General features: G+C 49.2%; 1 protein-coding gene across 18 annotated transcripts in view; it reads right to left on the reverse strand.

The window, feature by feature from the left end:
* The window catches only part of CACNA1D (calcium voltage-gated channel subunit alpha1 D), a 317,823-nt gene that overhangs the window by 66,795 nt on the left and 228,308 nt on the right, over positions 1-22,720 (reverse strand). For 17 of the 18 annotated variants that reach the window (XM_060308364.1, XM_060308363.1, XM_060308362.1 and 14 more), the window contains 12 exons: positions 22,406-22,432; positions 18,283-18,443; positions 17,102-17,327; positions 16,764-16,971; positions 14,117-14,237; positions 11,319-11,433; positions 10,740-10,809; positions 9,809-9,875; positions 8,917-9,064; positions 6,687-6,816; positions 3,385-3,444; positions 664-770 (listed from right to left, as the gene is read on the reverse strand). In XM_060308364.1, coding sequence (XP_060164347.1) covers positions 664-770; positions 3,385-3,444; positions 6,687-6,816; positions 8,917-9,064; positions 9,809-9,875; positions 10,740-10,809; positions 11,319-11,433; positions 14,117-14,237; positions 16,764-16,971; positions 17,102-17,327; positions 18,283-18,443; positions 22,406-22,432 — 1,440 coding nt within the window. The remainder of the gene's footprint in view (positions 1-663; positions 771-3,384; positions 3,445-6,686; positions 6,817-8,916; positions 9,065-9,808; positions 9,876-10,739; positions 10,810-11,318; positions 11,434-14,116; positions 14,238-16,763; positions 16,972-17,101; positions 17,328-18,282; positions 18,444-22,405; positions 22,433-22,720) is intronic. The other variant, XM_060308354.1, reaches the window with a different exon arrangement.

Consider the following 22,720-nt stretch of genomic DNA (forward strand, 5'->3'; position numbering starts at 1 on the left):
ACGGGTTCGTGCCCCGGTCCGGGAGGATCCCACATGCCGCGGAGCGGCTGCGCCCGTGAGCCATGGCCGCTGAGCCTGTGCGTCCGGAGCCTGTGCTCCGCAACGGCAGAGGCCACAACAGTGAGAAGCCCGCGTACCGCAAAAACAAAAACAAAACCAAAACCAAACAAAATTTTAGATGCCAAAAGAAAAGAGTCATAGCAGCTGATTTATCCTGGAGAGTAAGGGAAGCCTTCAATATCCAAGCTGGAAAGGCCTGAGAGGTCACCTCGTCCAACTCCTCCTGTATAGATGGGGAACTGAGATCCTGGGAGAGGAGCCCCCACCGGCCCCGGGCCCTGGACCAGCCCCTGGAGAACCCAGACTAGAGTCCAGCTGCCCTCCCTCCTAGTCGAGTCTTCTTTCACCCTCTTTTGAAAAAAGTATCACAGAGAATAATGAGCACAACCCAGCAGGGGGCATAAAAAGAGAAACAGAAACACAAGAAAGGATGAGCTGTCCCAGTGCTTTCTGGCATGGGCACAAATTAAGCTTTCCCAGATAACCCAACGCCATAATTAAAACGATGCCTAGGCTTTATGGATTATGTTAAGATTCCTCACAGAGACCTTCCTGCCCAACAGTCCTGTACACACACGTTCACACACGCCCCAGAATACTTACTGGATCCCAAATGACACCAGAGACACCCCAACGACCAGCATATCCAGTAAGTTGAAGTAGTTCCTGCAGAAAGCCCCTTTGTGGAGGAAAGCTCCGAAAGTCGTCATCTATAAGCAGAATCATGAGGGATTTAGAGTTTTGTTTTTCTTTTCTCTCCGCAAAGGAAAAGAAACCTGGGCTCTTTACAAAAGCTTGAGCAACGTGTGACTTTACGAACAAGTGTGCATTAGGAAGCCAGAAATGTAAACCAACAGGGCAGAGCAACTGAATGCTTTGTTCAGAAATGGAAAAGGGGCAGCTGATTTCCTATACATTTTAAAAGAGGAGAGCAACTATTTCACTGGACACTATCACAGTGAGAACACATTTCAATTATGAATACATCGTTGGCACGTCCAAAGGCTCTGTCTCAGCAGAGAGTCCACTTGACCAGGTTTGTCAGGATGTAATCACTGCCCAGACAACCTGGCTTCCCCACAAAACGCCAGTTCCGGCCCTTCTGAGACCCCAGCAGAGCCCACATTGCTCCAACCCAGACTTCCCAAGTGGGGCTAGAAGTGCCCGAGCCCCGGGCTCACACGCTCCGTTGATATAGAAACGTGCATGGTTTTCCCAGGCCCCGTATTGCTCCTAACGGCCCTTACTGATACACCCATTTTAAAGGCTCCTCCAAGCCCAGCTACTCTAGCGTGTGCCAGGTGTGGCTCAGACGCCATCACCTGCTAAGTCACGGCCCTGAGTACCCGGAGCCCACACCGCAGGTTCCCCACTGAGCTTCCTGAACAAGGAGCTTACTGAGGAAGTGCTCCAGAATAAAAACTGCAGAGTACATGGAGTTACTGCTTCTTTAGAAAAACAGATGGGAGAAGCTTCAGATGAGTACGGGAGAGGAGAGGCAGAGCTGGGAGCTAATTATACTGGCCCATGTTGAACTGCCAATAATTAACCCTCTTTAACCTACAAAAAAAAGGCCACTTCAGATGGTTTAACCCCGTATCCAAACAGCCTTCCAAATCCTCCCCAGGCCACCAGGAACCACTCTTTCGAGGTCAGCTGTTTCTCAGAGACTCTGCATTTTCTGAATCCTTGTTTTAGCTCATTTTCCACTCTATGAGATACTTTCAAAATGAGAATTGATTTGGAAGATTTAAGTCACTGAGGCAAATCTATTAAAATTGAAAAGCAATAATTGTGGGGTTTTTTCTTTTAAATAAACCTGTATCTCTTTGCCCTGAAGCCCAAGAGAAACTAAATGCACTGAACAACTTAAAAATGTGGAAAGTAAAACCTCAATTAACCAGGCTAACAGGCTAAAGATAACATTTTCCTGTTCAGTTTGAGGAGAAGCAGAGGCCAGGTGAGCGTACGTGCACCTCACGCCCTGGGACTTCTGCTCCAATGCCCATCACCGTGGAGACGGAGGCAGACTCTGCTCACTGACCGAGGCAGCATCTCACTTGGGACAACTGTCAACCAAATTTACTGGCCTAAAGGCAGGAAAATGAACTCAAACGTCTAGAAGATTTTTAACAAGGGTTTAAACAGAGGTTGGTTGGTTGGTTTTGTGCTAGTATTTTCAAAAAAAAAAAAATAAAAGGAGAGAGAGAACATAACTAAATACCCTATTGCCTGGAATGTTAACTGAGGTTTCATTGTACAGAAGATTTTGTAAAGAGCCCAAGTTCCACGGTACATTTAAAATACATATTTTTTTCTTTTTTTTTTGTCCTGAGATGCACACACAAAATCCCCAACATGGTTTAAAGAAACTGTGGTTCCAAGCCCTCATTTCCCAGCTTTTCTCTCCACTAGGAGATGACTGCCCTGACAGTTGTCCCAGGCCACGTTGTCCCAGCACTGCGAGGACGCATGCCCCTCGGCAAGTCTGGCGTTCTGGGCTCTCCGCTGTGGGTCTCCAGACCTCTGAGTACATAGGAACGAGCTCTCCCCAGGGTGGCTTCACAACCAGTGCACAAACCACATGCAGCAATGGCGACTGGCAACTCATGCATGGGCAGTACATTCCAGGCCCCCTGTCCAGAGGGTGCTCTTTCCGTTTGTGTAAATGTAAGCCCATCCATTAAAACAGATATATCTTAACACAAAGAGACCCACATTATCTTGCAAATCCTGTTGCAAGAAAATAGTGTGTTACTCTTTTAGGGCACTGAAAACATAATGCAGTCAAAGAAATGAGAAGAGAGACATTCCCTTCGCAGGAGAAATGCTTTTCCTCCGACTTTGATGTCAAGAAGGGTGGAAGAAAGTTCACACATAGTATTGTATCTGTTATCAGTTGACACATTTCAGAGGACATTAAAAAAGGAGCAAAATATAATTCCCAATCACTATTAGGAAGCCAAAGGAGCTCCTACATGCATTCAAAGGTTAAAAAGAAACAGCAAAAAACAAGTTGAATGGTTACAGGAAAAAAAATCCTTTGGTTAAAAAAAAAAAAAGAAAAGCGGAGCTTGATCACAGAGGACAAAAACTGAAAATAGCCAAAAGCACGTCACGCGTCTTGGCCGTGTGTCACACACAGGAGCAGGCCCCTGAAACACACTCCTGTGGCACCTGTTACCTTCAAAACGATCTCAAATGCAAAAGTACCAGTGAAGACATAATCTGCATAACCTAGCATCTGGAAGGTAAACAGAGAATTGCCACCGTTATTGCTACCGCTGCTTTAGAGTACGCGAGGATCAATGAAAAAGCCATTACCTTCAACAGGATTTCAACAGTAAAGATGGCTGTGAAAGCATAGTCAAAGTAACCCAGTATCTGCAAGGCACAACACGTGGAGATGAGAAAAAGGCATCTGGACAAACCCCAGCAGCTACACGCCCACAAGCGGTCAGAGACCCGCTCTCCCGGGATATGCCTGCCACCCTGGAGGAAAGTGCAGACATGCTCAAAGGGCCCCACCTTGGTCCAACCAAGAACTTTGGGGATACTTACCTCCTGTAAGCACTCCGGGTGACCGTCCCCCGCCCCCCGGCCCAGCCTCGTGTTCTGGGCAGACAGAGGCTCACTTATGAAAGCACTATGCTGATAAGTAACTTGTGGCACCAGATAAATTAGTCTCACACACATTTTAGATTTTTAACTGCCTTTTTGGTAGAATGAAATATGCTGTCATTCAGCTGAACTTTGGATTGGAGGGAAAATGTAAACAAAGGTATTAGTGGCACCAAACGGGGCCACGTGTCCCCTCCAATTCCAGGCCATTCAATCAGGGAGCAAACGTCCTTCCCCCACCGATGTGCCGGGCTGGAGAAACCTGCAAGGAAGAGTTTCACTTATCATCTTCCTCCTGCCGGCTGCTCTGCATCTCACACTGCTCTCTCTCTCAAGGCAGGTGTTTTCCTTGCTGGGCCCATTCAAAGAACGGACTGACTTGGCCTCTGAATGATGGTTCAGGCCACTTTATCAGCATTCCTGAGAATACCGTCTCCTTCCAAGCAGTGGAGTCCTGCTAACCCCTTCAGGGGTCCCTGCTTCTCCTCAGAGCCATGGGGGCCGAAGGGCAGGCAGGTGGGCAGCAGTGGGGCTGTCTAAGGCTGCCCACAGAGACTCCTCAGCCACGAACACAGCAGCCGAGACTCTGCCACTGGGAGAGGCCGTCCGGGCTGCTTACCTGCAATGACAACTGGGCTCTGTGGTTCGGGGGAACTGAAGAGAGTGGCCCTGGAAGATAACCCGTGAAGCCTACCCAGGCCAACTCCGTTCATTTCACAGAGGTGGATGCTGAAAACGGGCAGCTGCTCAGGCCACATGGCCAGTCTCTGCATCGCTGAGCGGGAAGCCAGGTCTCCGATGTGTCAGTCCAGAGCCGCGGGCCCTGCTGTGTCCGTGTGGGACCCACCCCAGGGGAGTCCTTACTACTGTTCCACTAAGGCGAGGACCTCTGTTTCAGAGGCAGCCCTCCTCGCTGAAGTTCTCTCTCTTCAGACAGCATTATTCATTTCCCAAACTGTTTCCATTTGGGGATTTATAAATTTTACTGGAACCCTTCTGTGTATCTGTGTTTCCGGCCAGGCAATGAAAGGTCTTTCCCAGTACACTACCAAGGCTGCCCACAGGGAGCCCTGCCCCTCCTCCTCAGCCCCTCCGAGGTCGCAGCAGGGCTGTGCCTGCTGAAAGCACGTGGGTAGCCAAGAATGACACAGCTGCCGACGAGCCAACAACTCAGCCTGGTACCCGGGGTCAGAGCTCTGGGATGCAGGGTGTTCTTTCCTCACTCTGCCTCCTTTCTCTTTTTCACTAATGAATCGGCTAAGGTTTTTTAAAAAAAGCACTGCGTGATATTAGTTATACGACGTATCTCAAGTAGTGAAGCTCGCAGAGAGAAAGCAGAATGGCGGTTGTCAGGGGCTGCGGGAGGTGGACATGGGTAAAGCTCCTGTCCTACAAGGTGAGTGAGTTCCAGAGATCTGCCATCCAACATGGTGCCCAGGGTTAAGGATACGGTCTTTTGTCCTTAAAATTTTGTCAAGGAAAATCTCATGTTAAGTGTTCTGACTACAGTCAAATAAAAACACTGTGGTATTTTAAAAGCAAGACACACATACATATGTACATCTATTAAAAACGAATAATAACATTCTTGCGAAAAGTGGCAGGGAAATGAACCCATGGGGAAGTAATTACAATAAAAACTTAGAACGTGAGGCCCGCATGTAAATTAACTCTTTGTCAATCTGTGTTCTAGGACTAGCTTCTGACCTAGTCCATCACATAATGGTATTTTTTTCCCAAACAGCTTTTCCCCCTTGTGTCTCATCTTTAGGATGGAACCAGTGACACTGAGGGCCTTGTTGCATCTGAGTGTTTAGACAGCCTCGAGAATCTTAACAAAAGCCCTAACCTCTGAGTACAGATTGGGACAGGCTCAGGGCCTTCATCTTTACATCACCCACGCATGCTTTGAGGGGAAGGTCCTTTAATCTTTGTATCAGGGTGCTCGAGTTTCAGCAATCTGATAGATTGGGTTTGCCAGGCTTCAAACCAAGAGCACTGGAAATGAAAAGACAGCACAGGGCTTGGTTGTCACAACTGAAATCGTGGGACACTGATCTGGTGATTCGTCTAAATCCACAAATCTCTAAAAATCTCTTGTGCAGAAAGAGGTACCAACCAGGCAAGGCAGCAACCCCTGACGGCCTCGCACACTTGCGGGCCTCCTTCCCCGGGCAGCTTTCTGGGCGATCATCTGAAACTACGCTACGGCACTGAGGCCGGGCAGCCAACGGGCTACCGTCCTCTGAAGCTGTCTTGCCTCTGGACTGTTCTCAGTGCTGACAGCTGACCTGCTGAGACTGAATTTCTCAGGCAGGAAGTGATTTAGGTACCAGTCTCTGACCAACATCGATGCTAGGGAAGGGAGCCAGCCCTAAATTACGAAACTGATTACAAGTACAAGACTAAACCCTCTGCTTGTTTTCTTTGTAAAGCCACCTCCTGCCCCAAACTAACCAAAACTTAGTTCTTCTCCACTGAACCCTTCAGGTCCACATCTGTCATCTCCCTAACTTGTATTTCTTGTCAGTAACAGAACCAAGTAGCTTTGCGCGTTTAAGTCTTCCTGCCAACCCTACATAAGAGCTCCCGGGCATGTGACACACCTGGTTTCAATTTTACTTTCTCTCCTGCTGGATGCTGCCACCCGGCGGGAATCTCAAAATAGGCGTGCATGTGAATTGGACCAGGGAGAGGGAAAGAGGGACCAAAATGCTGGCAGCGAGGAACGGAGAGGTAGAGGAGCGGAGCCCCTGAAAATACTCAGTTATCGCAGAATATTTGAAACGAGGTATAAAATATTTGATTGAAGAAAGGTTTGTGCCCATAAAACAAAACCTCTCTGGCACTGACAAACCTGAAACAAAATGCCTGCGGGTGAACAAGAGGCCCACTTGAGCTTTTGCCCTCATGGCCCCTGCAGGCCCTGCACGGATGCGGCCTCTGCCCAAGAGCTCAGCACCAACCCGGGGAGCCCCGCCCTGCCGTCCTCGCTGGGGGCTTACAGTGTTCCGGAAGGAGTGGCTGCGGATGGGGTCCTCGGCGGCGAGGGCAGCGCTGCTCAGCATGATGAAGACGAGGATAAGGTTGGTGAAGACGTGGTGGTTGATGAGCTTGTGGCAGCCCACGCGGATCCTGCGGGGAAAGCCGCCGCATGGACGCAGCCCCAGAAGGGCCCTCAGCACACTAGGGCCACTCCGCGTTGACGAACCAGGTGGAGGACGGCTGTCCCTGTGCCGCCCAAGCCCCGACCCAGCAAACGGACCCACCGGACCATCAGCCCCTGGAAACCCCAGGATGGCAGACCCCAAGTGTTCTGTACGGACACACCGCAGAGACCACTCACTGAGTCCTTAAAAGTGTGGACACTGTCCTTCTAAAGGTGAAGAGACTGAGCCTTCAGCCTGTGAAAGAACGTTCTTAAGGCGACCCAGCTATGGGAATTCCCCGGCGGTCCAGTGGTTAGGACGCTATGCTCTCACTGCCGAGGGCCCAGGTGTGATCCCTGGTCAGGGAACTAAAATCCCACAAGCCGAGCAGTGTGGCCAAAAAAAAAGGTGACCCAGATAGTAGGGACCAGGGGCAGATTTCCAATCCAGGTCTCAGGGTGACATATCCCCACCATAACATGAAGCCCAGCTGCTCCCTTTCCCTGCCTTGGAACAGAGACCAAGGTCAGAGCTCACGCCAACAGCTCAAAAAGAATGGAAGCAATCCCAGCAGTTGGGCTGTATCAGAACATGGCCACGGTAAGTGAGGCTTGGTGCAATCTCCCGTTATGTGGAGATTCTGTCATAAGTGCTATTTTTGCAGGGAGGAGGGGGAGTCGACCCACAACAAGAACTTCTGAGAAAGTCAAGTGAAAGTTACACCATCATGCAAGAATCTTAGAAGGATGCTACCGCGTGTGCCCAGCACCCCCAGCCCTGGCTCTCACAATGGCTCCACAGGCCATCAGAGCCTTTCCTGATGCCCCTGATGTCCCATGGGCTAGTTAGTTAGTGCCTGACTTCCCTTAGCCTCAATGTTTGACTTTAGAATTTAAAGATTATTTTTGTCTATAGAATACATGTAGGTTTTCCTTTGAAATGTTATTTTCACTTTAAAAACTGGAGTCCACTTTATATGAAGGTGACCCCTTGCTTCAAATCTTCCCTTTTGGGGCTGCTTAATGCTGGGATGTGGTCCCTGGAGGGCCTGCAAGCCATCAGCAGCTAGGGAAGGCCTTCCAGTGCTGTGAGGGCAGGAGTGCTCAAAGCTTTGGGGGGAAATCAATCCATTCCTCCAATATAGGCAGACGTAATGAGCTGTAGATGTCAGTGAGTCAGCTGAATAACTTTTTAAAAGAGATACCCAAACTGTCAACGGTGATGAAGACTACCACCCAGACTTCGAGTCTGTAAGACTGCGGCCCCCCTTGCTTCCCACCTATGTCTCCCTGGAGCCTGTGAATTTATGGAGTTCTTTTGCCGACAGCCCAGAACTGCTTCTGCAATTCTAGAAACCTTTCCGGGAGCCATCGATCCCCCCTGGCGCTTCACTCCTTCCCGGATCATTTGAAACCTAGAAACCAGCTAGTAAATACACATCTTCCTCTTACAGTACTTGTGAGTAATTACCATGTTCCTGGTGAGCACCTGATCATTTCAACAAGAGAAATGCATTTTAAGCAGGATATCAGGGAGCTGAACTGAACAGCTACCATCTATACAATTATTACTTTATCACCATCAAACTCAATAGGGAAAAGTAATCAACTAAACTGGATCTCTGGGTGAAGATACTCTGCAGAAGTTGGTCAAAATCCTCATCCCCCACAGCATCTTAACAGAGGCCCCCCTCGTGAAGAAATGGTCCTTTGGATGGAAAACACTTCACAAGTGACGACTCATGGCACACCAGAGCTGTGGGCTCTGACCAAGCCACAGTATTGCACCACTGCTGCCCCAGTGCAGGGGTTGGTGGGGAGGAGAATCTGGAACAGCACTTCTCCCAGGACCTGGTCACACCCCTAAGCCCCTGGTCCAGGCACAGGAAGGCTAGGAAGAGATGCACAGGGGGCAAAGGCAAGGCTGGAGCAGGACAGGGGTCCGAGGGGGCTTGGGGGCCCTGACGCTCAGGCGCAGAAAGGGGCTGAGAACCATCTTCCCTCACCCCATCCCCAGCCACCCTCTAGCAACCTGTAGGGTCCTGGGGGAGACGGGGCAGCCGTGCAACTAGAAAGGGGATATTTACGGGTTGGTCTTGCTAAGAATGAAGAAAGCGCTCCCTTCGGGGATGGGGGTGATTTTCTCTTTCATGTTCAACTCAGACATTCTTCGAGGACGGGGGCCAGCAGGAACCTCGGGTTCATCCTCTTCCTCCTCCTCTTCCTCTTCACCTACTTTAAAGGAGACACTTTTTTTTAGGCGTGAAATAAACAAAGACTGCATTTGGGTTTCCATGGTCGTCCTCAATTTCACATGAATATTTGGCTTAAACGTTAACATCGTCTATCAGCTTCCATTAATCAAAACCCTTCCAAATCCGAACGGAGAGTATATGGGGGCGGGGAGGGGCTGAGAAGCGGCCGTCTGGTGAGCATGCGTAGCTGTGGGAATGAGGCCCCAGCAGTTTAAGGTCTGAGCGAAGGTGAAGGTGGCAGCTGTGGGATTCTCACTGCCCATCCCCCCAGCACCTTGCTGCTTCCCCAGCAACCTCCGTGCTCAGCTTCAGCCTGAAAAGCTGTGTGGGGTTTCAAGGCACACACAGGCCCCCAGGCTCCCTGATTCCACGGTCCCTCCTGTGTCAGCCAGTAAAGGCCCCAGTCGAGGTGAAAGTATCAGGTGAATGTTGATAACTGGCCGTCTCCTAGAGAGATGTCCCAGCCCAGTGTGGGCTTGCCCTGCTCCACCTGCACGTTCTCTCCCCACCCCCCCGGAGCCTAAGTTACATGAGCCGCCTGCAGCCACGAGGAAAAGCAGAGCTAACCGGCCCACGAGGGGACTGCACCCGTGGCCTCGGCGGCCTCGGCAGCCCCGCGTGCGCCCAGCTGGGCCACCAGCCGCAGACTCAGCCGCTGATCAGAGTGAGAGCAAAGACACGTGGCTCACGCGCTGAGAGCCTGTCTCGGGCCTCCGCCACATACCTGGCACATCACAAGGCGGGTAGGGGTCTTTGTCCTCATCCTCTTCTCGGTAGTCATCGATGGTGACCTGGGAAGACAGAGAGGTCTTGGGAGGAACGGAGACCGACTTAAATGTACTCGAGAGGGGCGAGTAAAGGCTCAACCCTGCCGTCCAGCAAGGGGCAGAGGAATTGTCTCCAGAGTGTGCGCTGTATGTAAGTGTGTCGGGACAGCAGGTGCCCCCAGATGGTGACCCTGCTGAAAACAGAAGGTCTGAGGGCAGAAGAGGAGTAAACTGGTGTAACCCCTGCCCAGCCAGGGACAGCCAGCCCCACCCATGCCTCTTCCTCTCCCAACACTGGCACCCACGCTACATGAGAACTGCCTTACGGATTCCTGCCACCCCGCCAGACTGAGAGCCCCACGCACGCAGGGACCTCGCTGGTCTTGGCCGTTCCCGGTCCTCAGTATCTGACAGACAGTCACCACTCAAAAAGTATTTACTGACTCACTGAATAAATGAACAAATTAATGAAAAATCCAGAGCTGACACGGTGCACAAAGTTTCACAGTAGGGCCTTAAGCGCCCAGACCCTCTGATCCTGAGACACCCGCACTCTGGGGACAGACATCTTTCAGCAATCCTTGATTTTAATCCCCACTGAGAAGATACTGACACAGGTCAGGCCTGACCACATCATTCCAATCAAGAAAAAATAAGCGGTCAGACCAGTTCAGTATGCATCATACCAGCTCTCTGGTGAAATACCGTTAACAACCAGCTAAGCGCCTTAATTCACTCAGACACCCCTGGAAAGCCAGTGTCTATGACGGGGTGCCACACTTCCACTACTCCATAATACCACACACAGCACTGTCATGGTGTAAAGGGTACATTTACGGTGACATCAACAGAATCATTTTGAAACAAAGTGGAGGATGTAACATCTACCTTGTTGTCGCTGTTGGCTATCTGGTTGATTTCTGGTTTGTTGTTCTTTTTATTTTCCAGGCTTTCTTTTCTACAGAGAAGAGGAGAGAACAAAAAAAAACCCACGTAACCATACTGCTTTGTATAAAAAAGCTAATCAGGATTCTGAATCAACAGTGGCCCAGTGAAGGACGGAAGGTAATTGGAAACAACCCTAATAGCAAGAACATAGCACAACCCACACCCAGAGCTTCCTGTTCACCTCACTGCACTGGATTCATTACACAGATCATCTTATTACAATTCTCATCCAAGAGCTAATCAGCATTGAACGCATCATTTATTTTATGACGCCAAAACTAACTGCAGTGATTCGTTAAGCGTGGGGACGCGTGACTCCTACTCTCAGCTCCGAGGGCCTGGGTTCTGCCCAAGAGTCCATCCTCTTTGGTTGGCCTCACAGGACCAGCCAGGATCGCCACAAAGCAGCAGCATAGGAGCTGCAGCTGCTGTGGAGCCGGGCGCCCCGGCAGGCCCCACCTGCGAACGGCTCCTTGGGGCAAACCCCTCGGCAAACCGCCCAGGTGAAAATGGGGTTACCTGGCAATCTTCTTCCTTTCCTTTTCCTCAGCTTCCTCTTTCTGAGCAGTATTCAAACTTTCAGCATCTGCCAAGTTGTCTACAGCGATGGCCAAGAAGACATTCAGTAGAATATCTAATTCGAAAATGTTAAGGAGGAAACACGGTTCTAAATGCAGCTACACACGGTCAGTAATGGCAATGAAACGCCCCCGTGTTCAGGAGGCTGGTGACAGGTAACTGTCCCCTAGTGCTATGTTCACTTGGTAAAGCTAGGAGACCAGAGTCCCATTGTTTTTCAAAAAGAACTAGAACCTGTAGAAGATAAGCTGGTCAAAAACAAAATTAAGATTCACCAAAACCCATGAAAACCTACAAACGCCAACATTCCCCTTCATGCGTGTGCATGTATGTGCTTGTGCACATGTGTCTATACATCTAGGGGTCTATGGCTATGACACACATTGCATAAAACAATCTATAACATAAGCGTGTTGTTTTTATGCATTTTGCATTTCGCTTTATGCATTTTGTTTTCTTTCTTTTAAAACACTCACACCCACAACATATCTATCTGGGGTGTCCTTTCCAAATAAGACCCTGCAAAGGCTACACATTATTCAAATGATGATCCCGTTGCACAAGGCAGCCGGAGCCTTTCTTATTTGAAATGACCTTCCGAGTCTGTGAATACCTCGTTCATTCGTTCATTCCACAAACACTGACTGACTCCAGCACGCCTGCCTTATTGCCCGATGGCTCTGGACCGCTCCTCTGCATTGTCCCCCGGTGGCTGTATCTTAGACTATTGTGGTTGAATTTCATTTTTGCAAATAGTAGAAAGTTAGGTGACTGAACAAGTTATCAGGTTTTTGGCTCTTACTATAATGTTCTGTGTGTGGTTTCCTTGAATGACTGAAAAAAATATCCTGAGTAACGTTCCCAAATCAGACGATGCCTGTTTCTTACTTGTTAGCAGTTAAGTACATTTTGGAGAAGCACAGGGATCAGAGGGCAATAAATAGGTCAAAACGACTCCCTTCTCTGACTGATGCTTCCCTCTAGCTGACGTACCGCCACCTGCGTGCAGGACAACGGGAGCCCAGGGACCCCAAGACAGGAGAGGCACAGCACGGCCCCACACACCCTCTGCAATCTGAACTCTCAGGCAGGTTGCTGAACATGTCCACAAACGTAACCTAACAAGGCGCTGGTAATGAGCAGCCTTCCAGGGGATGTCATGCTCGACCTATTCAAGTCTTTAAAGAGGATAGAAATGTGAGTGGATTCTATGAAGGCTCTCAAAACACCTTTGATACAGTAGGATTATTTTTTAACAGAGCAGCAATGAGCCTGGGGAAGCAGTTTGTCCTGGGCTTGGCGATGGCTTGGCAACACGAGCTCTCCTCTGACAGACGTGGGGTAATCACGGCTCAGAAAACAATTAGTGCTGGGAATAACTGCACTGAGAATCCCTACTAATGACTGCAACGAAGAAATACTGCATCTCTAGTCTTACAATGACACTAGATTCTTTTAGGTAGTAGAAAGAAAATGCAGAGTAATAAACCACAGGAAAATCTTACAAGTTTGTAACAGGTGGTTTCAAAGAGCAAATACCCATTATCTGTTTTTAGAAGCATTACCCACCAGACCCTCCTAAACAATGGTGTGCTGTGGAATCTATTTGAAAATATCTGTCAAGCACCTCTGATGTGCCAGGCACCGTTCCAGGTGCTGGGGACATGGGAGGAAACAGGACAGATTGGAGTCCAAGCTCCCAAGTAGCGTCTATTCTAGCTGGGGGGGGGGGGCAGAACATAAACTACTTAAGGATTTCAGAGAGTGACACATGTACTACAAAGAAAACACAATATCTAACTGGAAAGTGGCCAGGGAATACTTCTCTGCAGATTAGGGCCAGTATACGGCTGTGGCCTAAAGAATTAATCACGAGAAGAGCAGAAAAAGAAAATACTGATCATTCACTTAACAAACACTGACCAAGGGCTGTGTGTGCATGACCCTGTGGTGTAAGCCACGAGACATGCGAATACCAAAAGAGATCGCTGACTCAAGAAGCTTCTCATCTAGTTGGGAAGATGGAGAAATGCCACCCCAGACTCCAGCAGAACCCACAGGCAGTAAGAGGCATATGCAGACAGCCGGGCAGGGGGAGCAGGGTGGTTCCCTGCAGCAGGGCTGTTGGAGCTGCATGAGAGACTCCTAGCATTTCTCTGTGTTGAAAGAGGGACTTCCACATAATACACTGAAGAACAAAGCATTGTCCCCATAGGTTTGCACTGGGGTTTCCACCCTGAAGAAAATTCACTAACAAGCCAGAGAAGATACAGCTCAAGGGATGTTGTATGAAATTAAATTTGTTTTCCTCTTCTTAATCTGTCTTACCTCAATTTGATTACAAGCCAGCCAAAAGAACCTGGAAGCTAGAGGGACATTTTTCCTCCCTACACCCTCAAGGGTGATGGCACGGGGAGCAACAGGGCTTTGTCCTAAGTCACGCCTTGGGACCTGTACAGGAGATGGGACGTCACGCCGAGTGGGTGGCCACTGGTGCAGCCCACGTGCCGTCTCAGGCTCCCTCCCATGGCTGCTCTCATTCCTCAAAGCCTAACTGAGACTCTGCTTCTCCTGTGCTGCCCTAGCAACAGCGAAGGAGGGCACAAGAGTGAGGTGAGGGCACTCACCTCCCCACCACCATGGCTACCACCATCGCCACGGGGAAACTCAGAGAGGAAGACAGCAAACACGACAGGGACAACAAGGCGGCCCGGGTCAGCCTGAAGGCTGAAGGATACAGTTACCACAAATGAAGAGGATGATGAAGTAGATGCAGACGATCATTCCCGAAGACGACGGGCCCCCGTATGCCATAATGCCATCATACATCACAGCGTTCCAGTCTTCACCTGTCAGAATCTAAGAAGCCAAAACTGGGATCAGCGGGCAGGTGGACTCACAGTTCCCACGGTTCTCCCAGAGCTCCTGGGGGCTGCCCGTGTCTGGTGTACCTGCCTTGCACAGTTCAGTTTGCACTGAACAAACGCATCTGTTATCCTATAGTTTTTTAAGTGTCATGCTTAATCACATAAATACATGAGTTAACTCTTCTGGTGAAAATAAAATAGCATTCCATGTAAGGCTTGTGTACCCTTTGACGACACCCCAGCCCATTCGGCCCGCTCCCCAGGAGCATGCTGTCGGTGTGTCTCTCCAGGACCTTTGTGCATTTAAACACGTATATACCTACCCAGAGAAAACGGGCCGTACAACCAAATAGAAATTTGGCAAATGGTTTGACAAGGCGAAGCAATTCACAGAAAAGGAACTATAACTGGCTCCTGCCCACCTGAGAAGACATTCAACGTCACTCCTGACAACAGTAATATCAATTAAAACTACAATGAGATACCATTTCCATCTACCAGACGGGCAGTAATCAAAACGTCTGAACTCTCACTATGGTGAAAGGGAGTTAGGCAATGGGCGGTCCCCACACCCCATCGCCGGAGGATGAACTACCACAGCCTTGAAGACAATACTTGGGCAAGGGCGTCAAAGTTAAAAATGGACACACACCCTTTAAACCAGCAATTCCACTTGGGGGAATTTATCCTACAGACCTACTGTCACACACGTGCCCCATGGTGTATCTTCAAGGTCATCCACTCAGCCAACACGAGACGCAGTGGAATATGCATCAGCAGGGGACTGGACCCGTGAACTCCGGCACACCCACACCACAGAACAGAGCAGCATCGAGAAGGAGGCGGCAGCTTTTTATGGACCAGTAAAGAAGGTTCTTAAGGACACGTTAGTTGTTAAAAGGAGAGATGAAAAAAAGCATGTAGGATGAGCTACCATCTGTAGGTGGACAGGCAGGTAGCTATGTTTATTTACATCTGAGAAAGTACACTGGGAGAGCACGGAACAATCTGCTTAACGGTGGTTGCCTCCGACAACGGGAAATCGGTGGCTGGCTGGGAGGGAGACGTGTCACTTTATATGCTTTTTTAACATTTGAATTTTGTGCCGTGCACACGTACTACAAAAACCACTGCCACCATGCAGGTTTCTCTGAAAGTACCAAAAAAAAAAAAAGACTCATCAGTGGCCAAAAATTAAAACTGAGTTATATTATACTTTATTGCTATAGGCCAGGCCTAGAACAGTGACAGTAATTCCATTCACTTCGAAACATCCAAGTAGGAAAGAACCTTAGAGATCATTCCCTAGGCTCTCATTTTTCAGAAAATAGTGACTTTCCAAGGTCACAGAGCTGAGCACTGGAGGAACCACCGTGGGACGTCCGTGTCCACTGCCCCTCCCGCCAGGCCTTCCCCCGTCTCCCGCAGGACTCGCTGCTGGCATCGCATGTGAAAAGCAACAAGGACAGATGAGGGCAACAAGGGCGCTGCGTGGCTTGTGGGATCTTAGTTTCCCGGCCAGGGATGGAACCCACGTTCCCTGCAGTGGAAGCACGGAGTCCTAACCACTGGACAGCCAGGGAATTCCCAGGCAGATGGGTCTTTTTTTTTTTTTTTTTTTTTTTTGCGGTACGCGGGCCTGTCACTGCTGTGGCCTCTCCCGTCGTGGAGCACAGGCTCCGGACACGCAGGCTCAGCGGCCATGGCTCACGGGCCCAGCCGCTCCGTGGCATGTGGGATCCTCCCGGACCGGGGCACAAACCCACGTCCCCCACATCGGCAGGCGGACTCTCAACCACTGCGCCACCAGGGAAGCCCCAGATGGGTCTTTTAAATCTACCTGCCAGGCTCTAAGGAAGGGCTTCAGCTCACAATACACAAGGTGGGGGTTTGGGACACCTCAGCTTACAGCCAGGTGGGGTGGAGAGGCTGGGCCTCTGCGTGCAGGGCCACCTGTGAACCTCTGACACTGCTGCTCCCTTCTCAGCCCGATGCCTGCAAAGGCCCCAACAGCAGAGACATCCTGAGTCTGTGTGTCCTCATTACATCACACGAGGGAGGACAACAAAGGGCCAGAAAGCTGTCACAACTCTTTAATCACCCTGATTCCTCTGACTATACACCAAGGCACGAGGGCTTTAGAAGTCACTTCTCTGCATAAATCCATTATAACCAGGATTACAAAACTTGCCTGCCGCCAAAAATTAGCAAAGGACAAGAAGAGGATTTTAGAGCCTATGTCACAGGAACCTCAGAAACCTCATACAATCAAACACAAATTTTTGGTTGATTATTTCGGAATACAACTAGTGGTCTCACAAAAACGTGAAATCACAGCACACAGGTCGGGAGTGAGATGCAAAACAAATGACTTAAATGGCACAAAATTAATCAGAGTGTTATTAGGGCAGAGGTTACTAATGCAATAACAATGGAGTGTTTTGTCTTATTGATTCGTGGACAGATGAGAGGGCATGCCCTAAGGTGCAGCCCAGGGAAAGGATGGCGGGGGACCCACCTGGAACACCGTTAGAAGCGCTTGAGGGAAATTATCGAAGGTGCTCCGCTTGGTTTGAGTTTCGTCAAAATTAAACTTGCCGCCGAACAGCTGCATCCCCAGCAAGGAAAAGATGATGATGAAGAGAAAAAGCAGCAGCAGCAGCGAAGCGATGGACTTCATGGAGTTTAACAAGGATGCCACCAAGTTGCTCAGGGAGGTCCAGTGCCTGCAAGTCAAGACAAGCGGGTGAGCCCAGAGCGCCACCTGGGATGGAGCAGAAGGTCCCCCAGGCGGCGACAGGGCTGACCACCACCCACGTTCAGAAAACACCTGCAGTGAGATGCGCACGTCCTCACCTGGTCACTTTGAAAATTCTCAGGAGCCGCACACAGCGAAACACAGAGATGCCCAGAGGAGACATGATTTCCAGTTCCACCAAGATCGTTTCCGTGATTCCTCCACACACCACGAAGCAATCAAACCGATTGAAAAGAGAGACGAAATATGCCTGCAGACCCAAGCTGTACATCTTTACAAGCATCTCGCAGGTGAACAGAGCCAGGAGGACTTTGTTAGCGATATCTAGAAAGACAAAGGGGCACATGTCCTCGGGATCTCATCATGGGAGTGGCTCTGACCTCTCCCTCCCCGCCTCCCTCTCACCAGCCACTGCCAGAAGTGCCCCAAGAACCTCTGCCCTTGTCTTTGCTCTTGCCCCAGTTACAGAAATGCAGCAAGAACGCTTATGGTCTGCTCGTCTGTCAGGCTCTGGTCCTACTTCTGGCTACTACCCAGACGTGTGCCCCTTGGAGAAGTTCCTCGGTTTCTCTGGGCCTCAGTTTCACTGACTGTAAAGTGGGGAGGGGCAGTTTACCACATAATCTCTGCTACTTTCGAGGCCTAAAAGCCTACAATTCTGCATTGAGGTCATCACGTGGTTTTTGTTTGTTTGTTTCAATCAGTAACAAAAAAAAATCTGTCGGATCTTCCTTACAGCGCCATGATCTAAGAAGCAGTTGCCTATCAGGGTCACTTCAGGAAATGCCACCCAGCAGGCTGGAGAGTCAGACAGAAACAGATTTGAGTTGATGTCAGGCAGGGCTTCACAATGGCTCATAACTGTCGAACTCAGAATGGGATGAGCTCCCGTACCACCCTGCTGGGGCATTCGAGGTAGGTGAACAGCCACCGCTTGCCAAGAGAACTACAGAGGAAAATAAAGCTTCCAGTGGAGACGGGGAGAAGGGATGATGAGGTCCCTTCCAGCTGCCTGATTCCTTGAGCCCAGGTTGTCACAGGGTTAAGACAACGAGCTGCTCTGGAGTTATCAGCTTCGAGGTGCTTCACGCACCACATGGCACAGACCGCACCCCCTCTCCAGGTGCGCCCTGTGCTTGGTTCTGCCGCCTTCCAAGCTACTGCTCACTGGAAATGGTCCTGGATGCTACCCTATGTCCATCAGAAAAGACTAGACTGCAGTCAGACAGCCTCAGGGATCCCCTATTCGGAACAGAAAGAGAACGGCTTCTGCTTATACCTTGAATCTGTGTCAACCAGTCAGGCTGGTTGTAGTGCTCAGAGGAAATGGTTAAGGTGTTGAGAAACACCAGGACAATAACCAGCCAGTAAAACGTGACAGACTTCACGGCAGCCCTACACCTTCTGCGACTGAAGCGGTTCCAGCGGCGCCAGCGTCGGCTGAAAGAGAAGCAAACGTCACTCCCTGGATGACAGATGCAGCACCTGATCAACATCACTGAGGAGTAACTGCACTCTGGAGGTCCCAGCTGGGGTCAGGGTGCAGGGAGGAAAGATGAGAACAAATGGCATAGAAATGACCAGACCTCGTAAGACAAATTACTTTGGTTTTAAAATGCAACTTTTAAAAGCACAGTCTTGACTTGATCATGCTATCAGTTTCCTTCCTATGGCTTTAGATAACCCCATAATCTGTCATATGCAGTCCTCAAACCATTAGGAAATCTAGATATTCACAGAATCATGAGTTCGTACACATATGCAGTTCACATGCCCACCTCGAGGCACGTGGATCTGTCCGAGCTCTCAGGGCAGAGAGACCAGCTTATCATACACATCTCTCGCAGCACCTCAGTCATCACGTGGAATTTACCAGGCAGCGAAGTGCTCCCAAACCCGAGTTTTCCTTTTAGGGAAACTTTCAGTCCTTTCTTAAATCTGGAGGTTCCTCTGGAGCCGGAGAGAGCTGTCGACGTTGAGTACTCCTGAGTCATCAGGTGCCCTTTCTAACTAGGGATGCTCAAAATACACCTTCAGGAGAAAAGCTAATATTGAATCATGTTTCCATACAAATAGAATGAGCTGAGCCAAAAAGACAAGTAGCGTGTCCTCTACCAATTCGCAGCTGCAGTACGTAATTAGAGAAAGTAGTCTTTCCCTTAGCCCGTCTCCCTATAGGAAACGTTCCCTGCCACAGGATGGCTTGGTGAAGGGGGTCCCAGGGAAGGGCAGGCCGAGTGGCAGTGTCAGCTCTGTCTAGCCTGTGCTCAACGATGGGGGGTGGTGGGCGCTTCCTTTAGGTGCTTGAGTCAGAAGAATCTCCAGGCTGTGTCCAGGGCTGTAGCCCTGGCCGACTCAGCTGCACCGATCTGCTAAGAACACTGTAACCCAGGGGCCAAAGAAAGAGTTGTGCCAGCTCTTTGGCAAGACCTGGAACAAGCAAGGTGCATCTGGTTACTGCTCTTGCTATGTGGTTTCTGATGGTAATGGCAGCTGGAAATATGATAACCAGCATAGAAGAAGTCCACTGAGGACACTAAAAACTGTCCCCACAAGACTGGGTTTCTTCTGTGATGCATAATTCAGTACACATAAGCAAGGCGGCCTGAACAAGATCCAGCCTTGGTGGGTCTATTCACGCTGCAGTGACAAGTCACAGATGTCTCCCAAATCTCGGGGACTGTCTCATCCCCACAAACCCGGCACTAGGCACGTGGAGGTGAAGGCATGGTCCATGGCCCCTGTCCTTGAACAGTATACCGGGCTGTGGCAGGTAATTATAAATCCACACCAAGTGTAACACCCAGGGTACTGGGTACAGGAGCAAAGAGAAGGGAGCTGCAAGGGATCTTTGGAAGAGTCGGGGAAGGCTTCTTCAAAAAGCTGAGGTCTGGGCTGGCTCTCGATAGCTGAGCAAGAGTTAGCCGGGGGGAGAGGGCAGGGCACTCCACTCAGCTCCCCCAAAGAGACTTGGATGGGAAGAACGGGAGTGTGTGGTACACTTGATGGCTTGAAAGCAGTCCAGAATAACAAAGTGCAGAGTCTGGGAAGGGTGTCAAAACATGAGACCATGTTTTGGTGAGCTGGGGGCCAAATTATGAAGGAATTTAAATGCCCTCTGGCAACACGAAGTCCATGAAAGGGCTTTTAATTTTTTTTCTTTCTTTTTTTTTTTTTGGCCACGCCCCACGGCATGTGGGATCTTAGTTCCCTGACCAGGGATTGAACCTGTGTCCCCTGCATTGGGAGTGCGGAGTCTTAACTGCTGGACCGCCAGGGAAGTCCCTTTTTTTTAAGTCAGGTTTACTGAGATCTAATTCACGTATGGTAAAATTTACTCTATTTAGTTCTACAGTTTGTAACCACAATCCAGATGTAGAATATTGCCATCACTCAGTAAAATTCCTTCATGGCACTTCGCAGTTAATCCACTCTGCTCAACCCAGCCCCAGAAACCACTGATTCGTTCTCTTTCTCTATTATTTTGCGTCATCCGGAATCCTATGAACAGAATCATACAAAATACAGCTTTTTAAGACTGGCTTCCTTCACTTAGTAAAAATTCATTTGTGATTCATTTGTGTTGTTGATCTCTCAGTAGTTATTTATTTATTTATTTTTTGCGGTACGCGGGCCTCTCACCGTTGTGGCCTCTCCCGTTGCGGAGCACAGGCTCCGGACGCGCAGGCTCAGCGGCCGTGGCTCACGGGCCCAGCCGCTCCGCGGCATGTGGGATCTTCCCGGACCGGGGCACGAACCCGTGTCCCCTGCATCTGCAGGCGGACTCTCAACCACTGCGCCACCAGGGAAGCCCTCTCAGTAGTTCTTTCCTTTCTTGTTGCTGAGTTTTAGTCCATCATAGGGATGAATTATAATGTGTCTGCCCTTTACCATTTGATGGACATGTGAGTTATTTACAGCGTTTGGCAATTTTAAATAAACATGTAAATGTTATATTTATAAATTATACACATATAATGCTTATGAATATAAACATTCATGAAAAAATTTTTCCTGTGTAGATACCTATCTTCACTTCTCTTATATAAACACCTTAGAAGTGGGGTTGCTGGGTCATACGGTAAATATACGTTTGACTTTATCGGAAACCGCCAACTTGCTTTTAAAATGGCTGTGTCATGTGACATGGAGCAATGATAAGAATTTTCATTGATCTGCATCCCTGTCAAACGTGGGATTGCCAGATTTTTCAATTTGATCCATTCTATAGATGTGTCATGGTATCTCACTGTGATTTTAATTCTCATTTTCCTAATGACCAATGGTCATTTCATGTGCTTATTTGCCATCTCTATCTCTTCTTTGGCTACATGCCTATTAAAAATCTATTGTCTGCTTTTTATTGGGTTGTTTTCCTATTACTGACATTATTCTTTATATATATTGGGTACTAGTCCTTTATCAATTATGTTTTGCAAATATTTTCTCTTCCAGTCTACAGCTGATCTTTTTCTTTCAAAGAGCAGTAGTTTTAATTTTGATGAAGTCCAATTTATCAGTTTTTCCTGTTACGGCCAGTGCTTTGGGTGTTGTACCCAAGAAACTTTTGCCTAAGCCAGGGTCACTAAGATTTTCTCCTATGTTTTCTTCTAGAATATTTACAGTTTTTTGTTTGTTTGTTTGTTTGTTTTTTGCGGTACGCGGGCCTCTCACTGTTGTGGCCTCTCCCGTTGCGGAGCACAGGCTCCGGACGCGCAGGCTCAGCGGCCATGGCTCACAAGCCCAGCCGCTCTGCGGCATGTGGGATCTTCCTGGACCGGGGCACGAACCCGTGTCCCCTGCATCGGCAGGCAGACTCTCAACCACTGCACCACCAGGGAAGCCCTAGAATATTTACAGTTTTAAGTTTTACATGTAGTTCTATTCCATTTCAAGTTAAGTTTTGTATATAGTGGTAAAACACTATTTCTAACTGAAAAATAATACTTATATGGAAAAGTATCAAACCATTGGTATACAGTTCAATGAGTTTTTACCAACAGACTGTGTAACCTGCACCCAGAGCAAGAAAGAGAACATTACGAGCAACTCAGAAGACCTCCTGAACTTCCTTCCATGGAAAAGCTTTAAGCAGAGAAGGGACAGGAAGTATCTCTCTTAGACAAAGGACGCTGGGAGGGGATGTAAAGGGTTGATGAGTAGGCACAACGTTGCTCATTGCTGCATCTTATTGGTCTGTCTGTTTTGGAGGGAGAGATCTTTGGCACCTACTACACTGTTCTCCGAGGCAGGTACTTACTGTTTACTGGGCAGATTGATCTTCCACATGAATGTTAGTGCCCACAGAGTGATACACCAAGTCTAGAGCAACTCTATGTAAAATTCGGAAGTCTGCACATAAAAACCCCACACAGGCTTAAGTACAGAAAGAAGATACTGACCTGAGCTTGGACTTTGAGATGGCTTGACTGAAAGAAAGACAAAAAAGAATATGATTCCTGTTAGGAAGTCTTGAGGCTACGCTCCCCCCACATTTCAGCAGAGATATCATAAAAGCCATGCACAGAAGCCTGGATCCAGCACCCCCGGCTCCCGCAGCGGGCCAGCTGGGGTGAGCGCCGAGGAGGGGGCCAAGCAAGAGAAGACTCTTAGCTGCCTGAGCAGCCCTGGCACAGGTGGTGATGCCAGGGGTTCTTCTCCCCTCACCCAAACTCCTCACACTGCAGCCAGCAGGCCCTCTCCTGCCCACAGCTCAG

Source organism: Globicephala melas, chromosome 11, assembly GCF_963455315.2.
Source record: "Globicephala melas chromosome 11, mGloMel1.2, whole genome shotgun sequence".
In the NCBI taxonomy this organism is placed as follows: Eukaryota; Metazoa; Chordata; class Mammalia; order Artiodactyla; family Delphinidae; genus Globicephala; species Globicephala melas.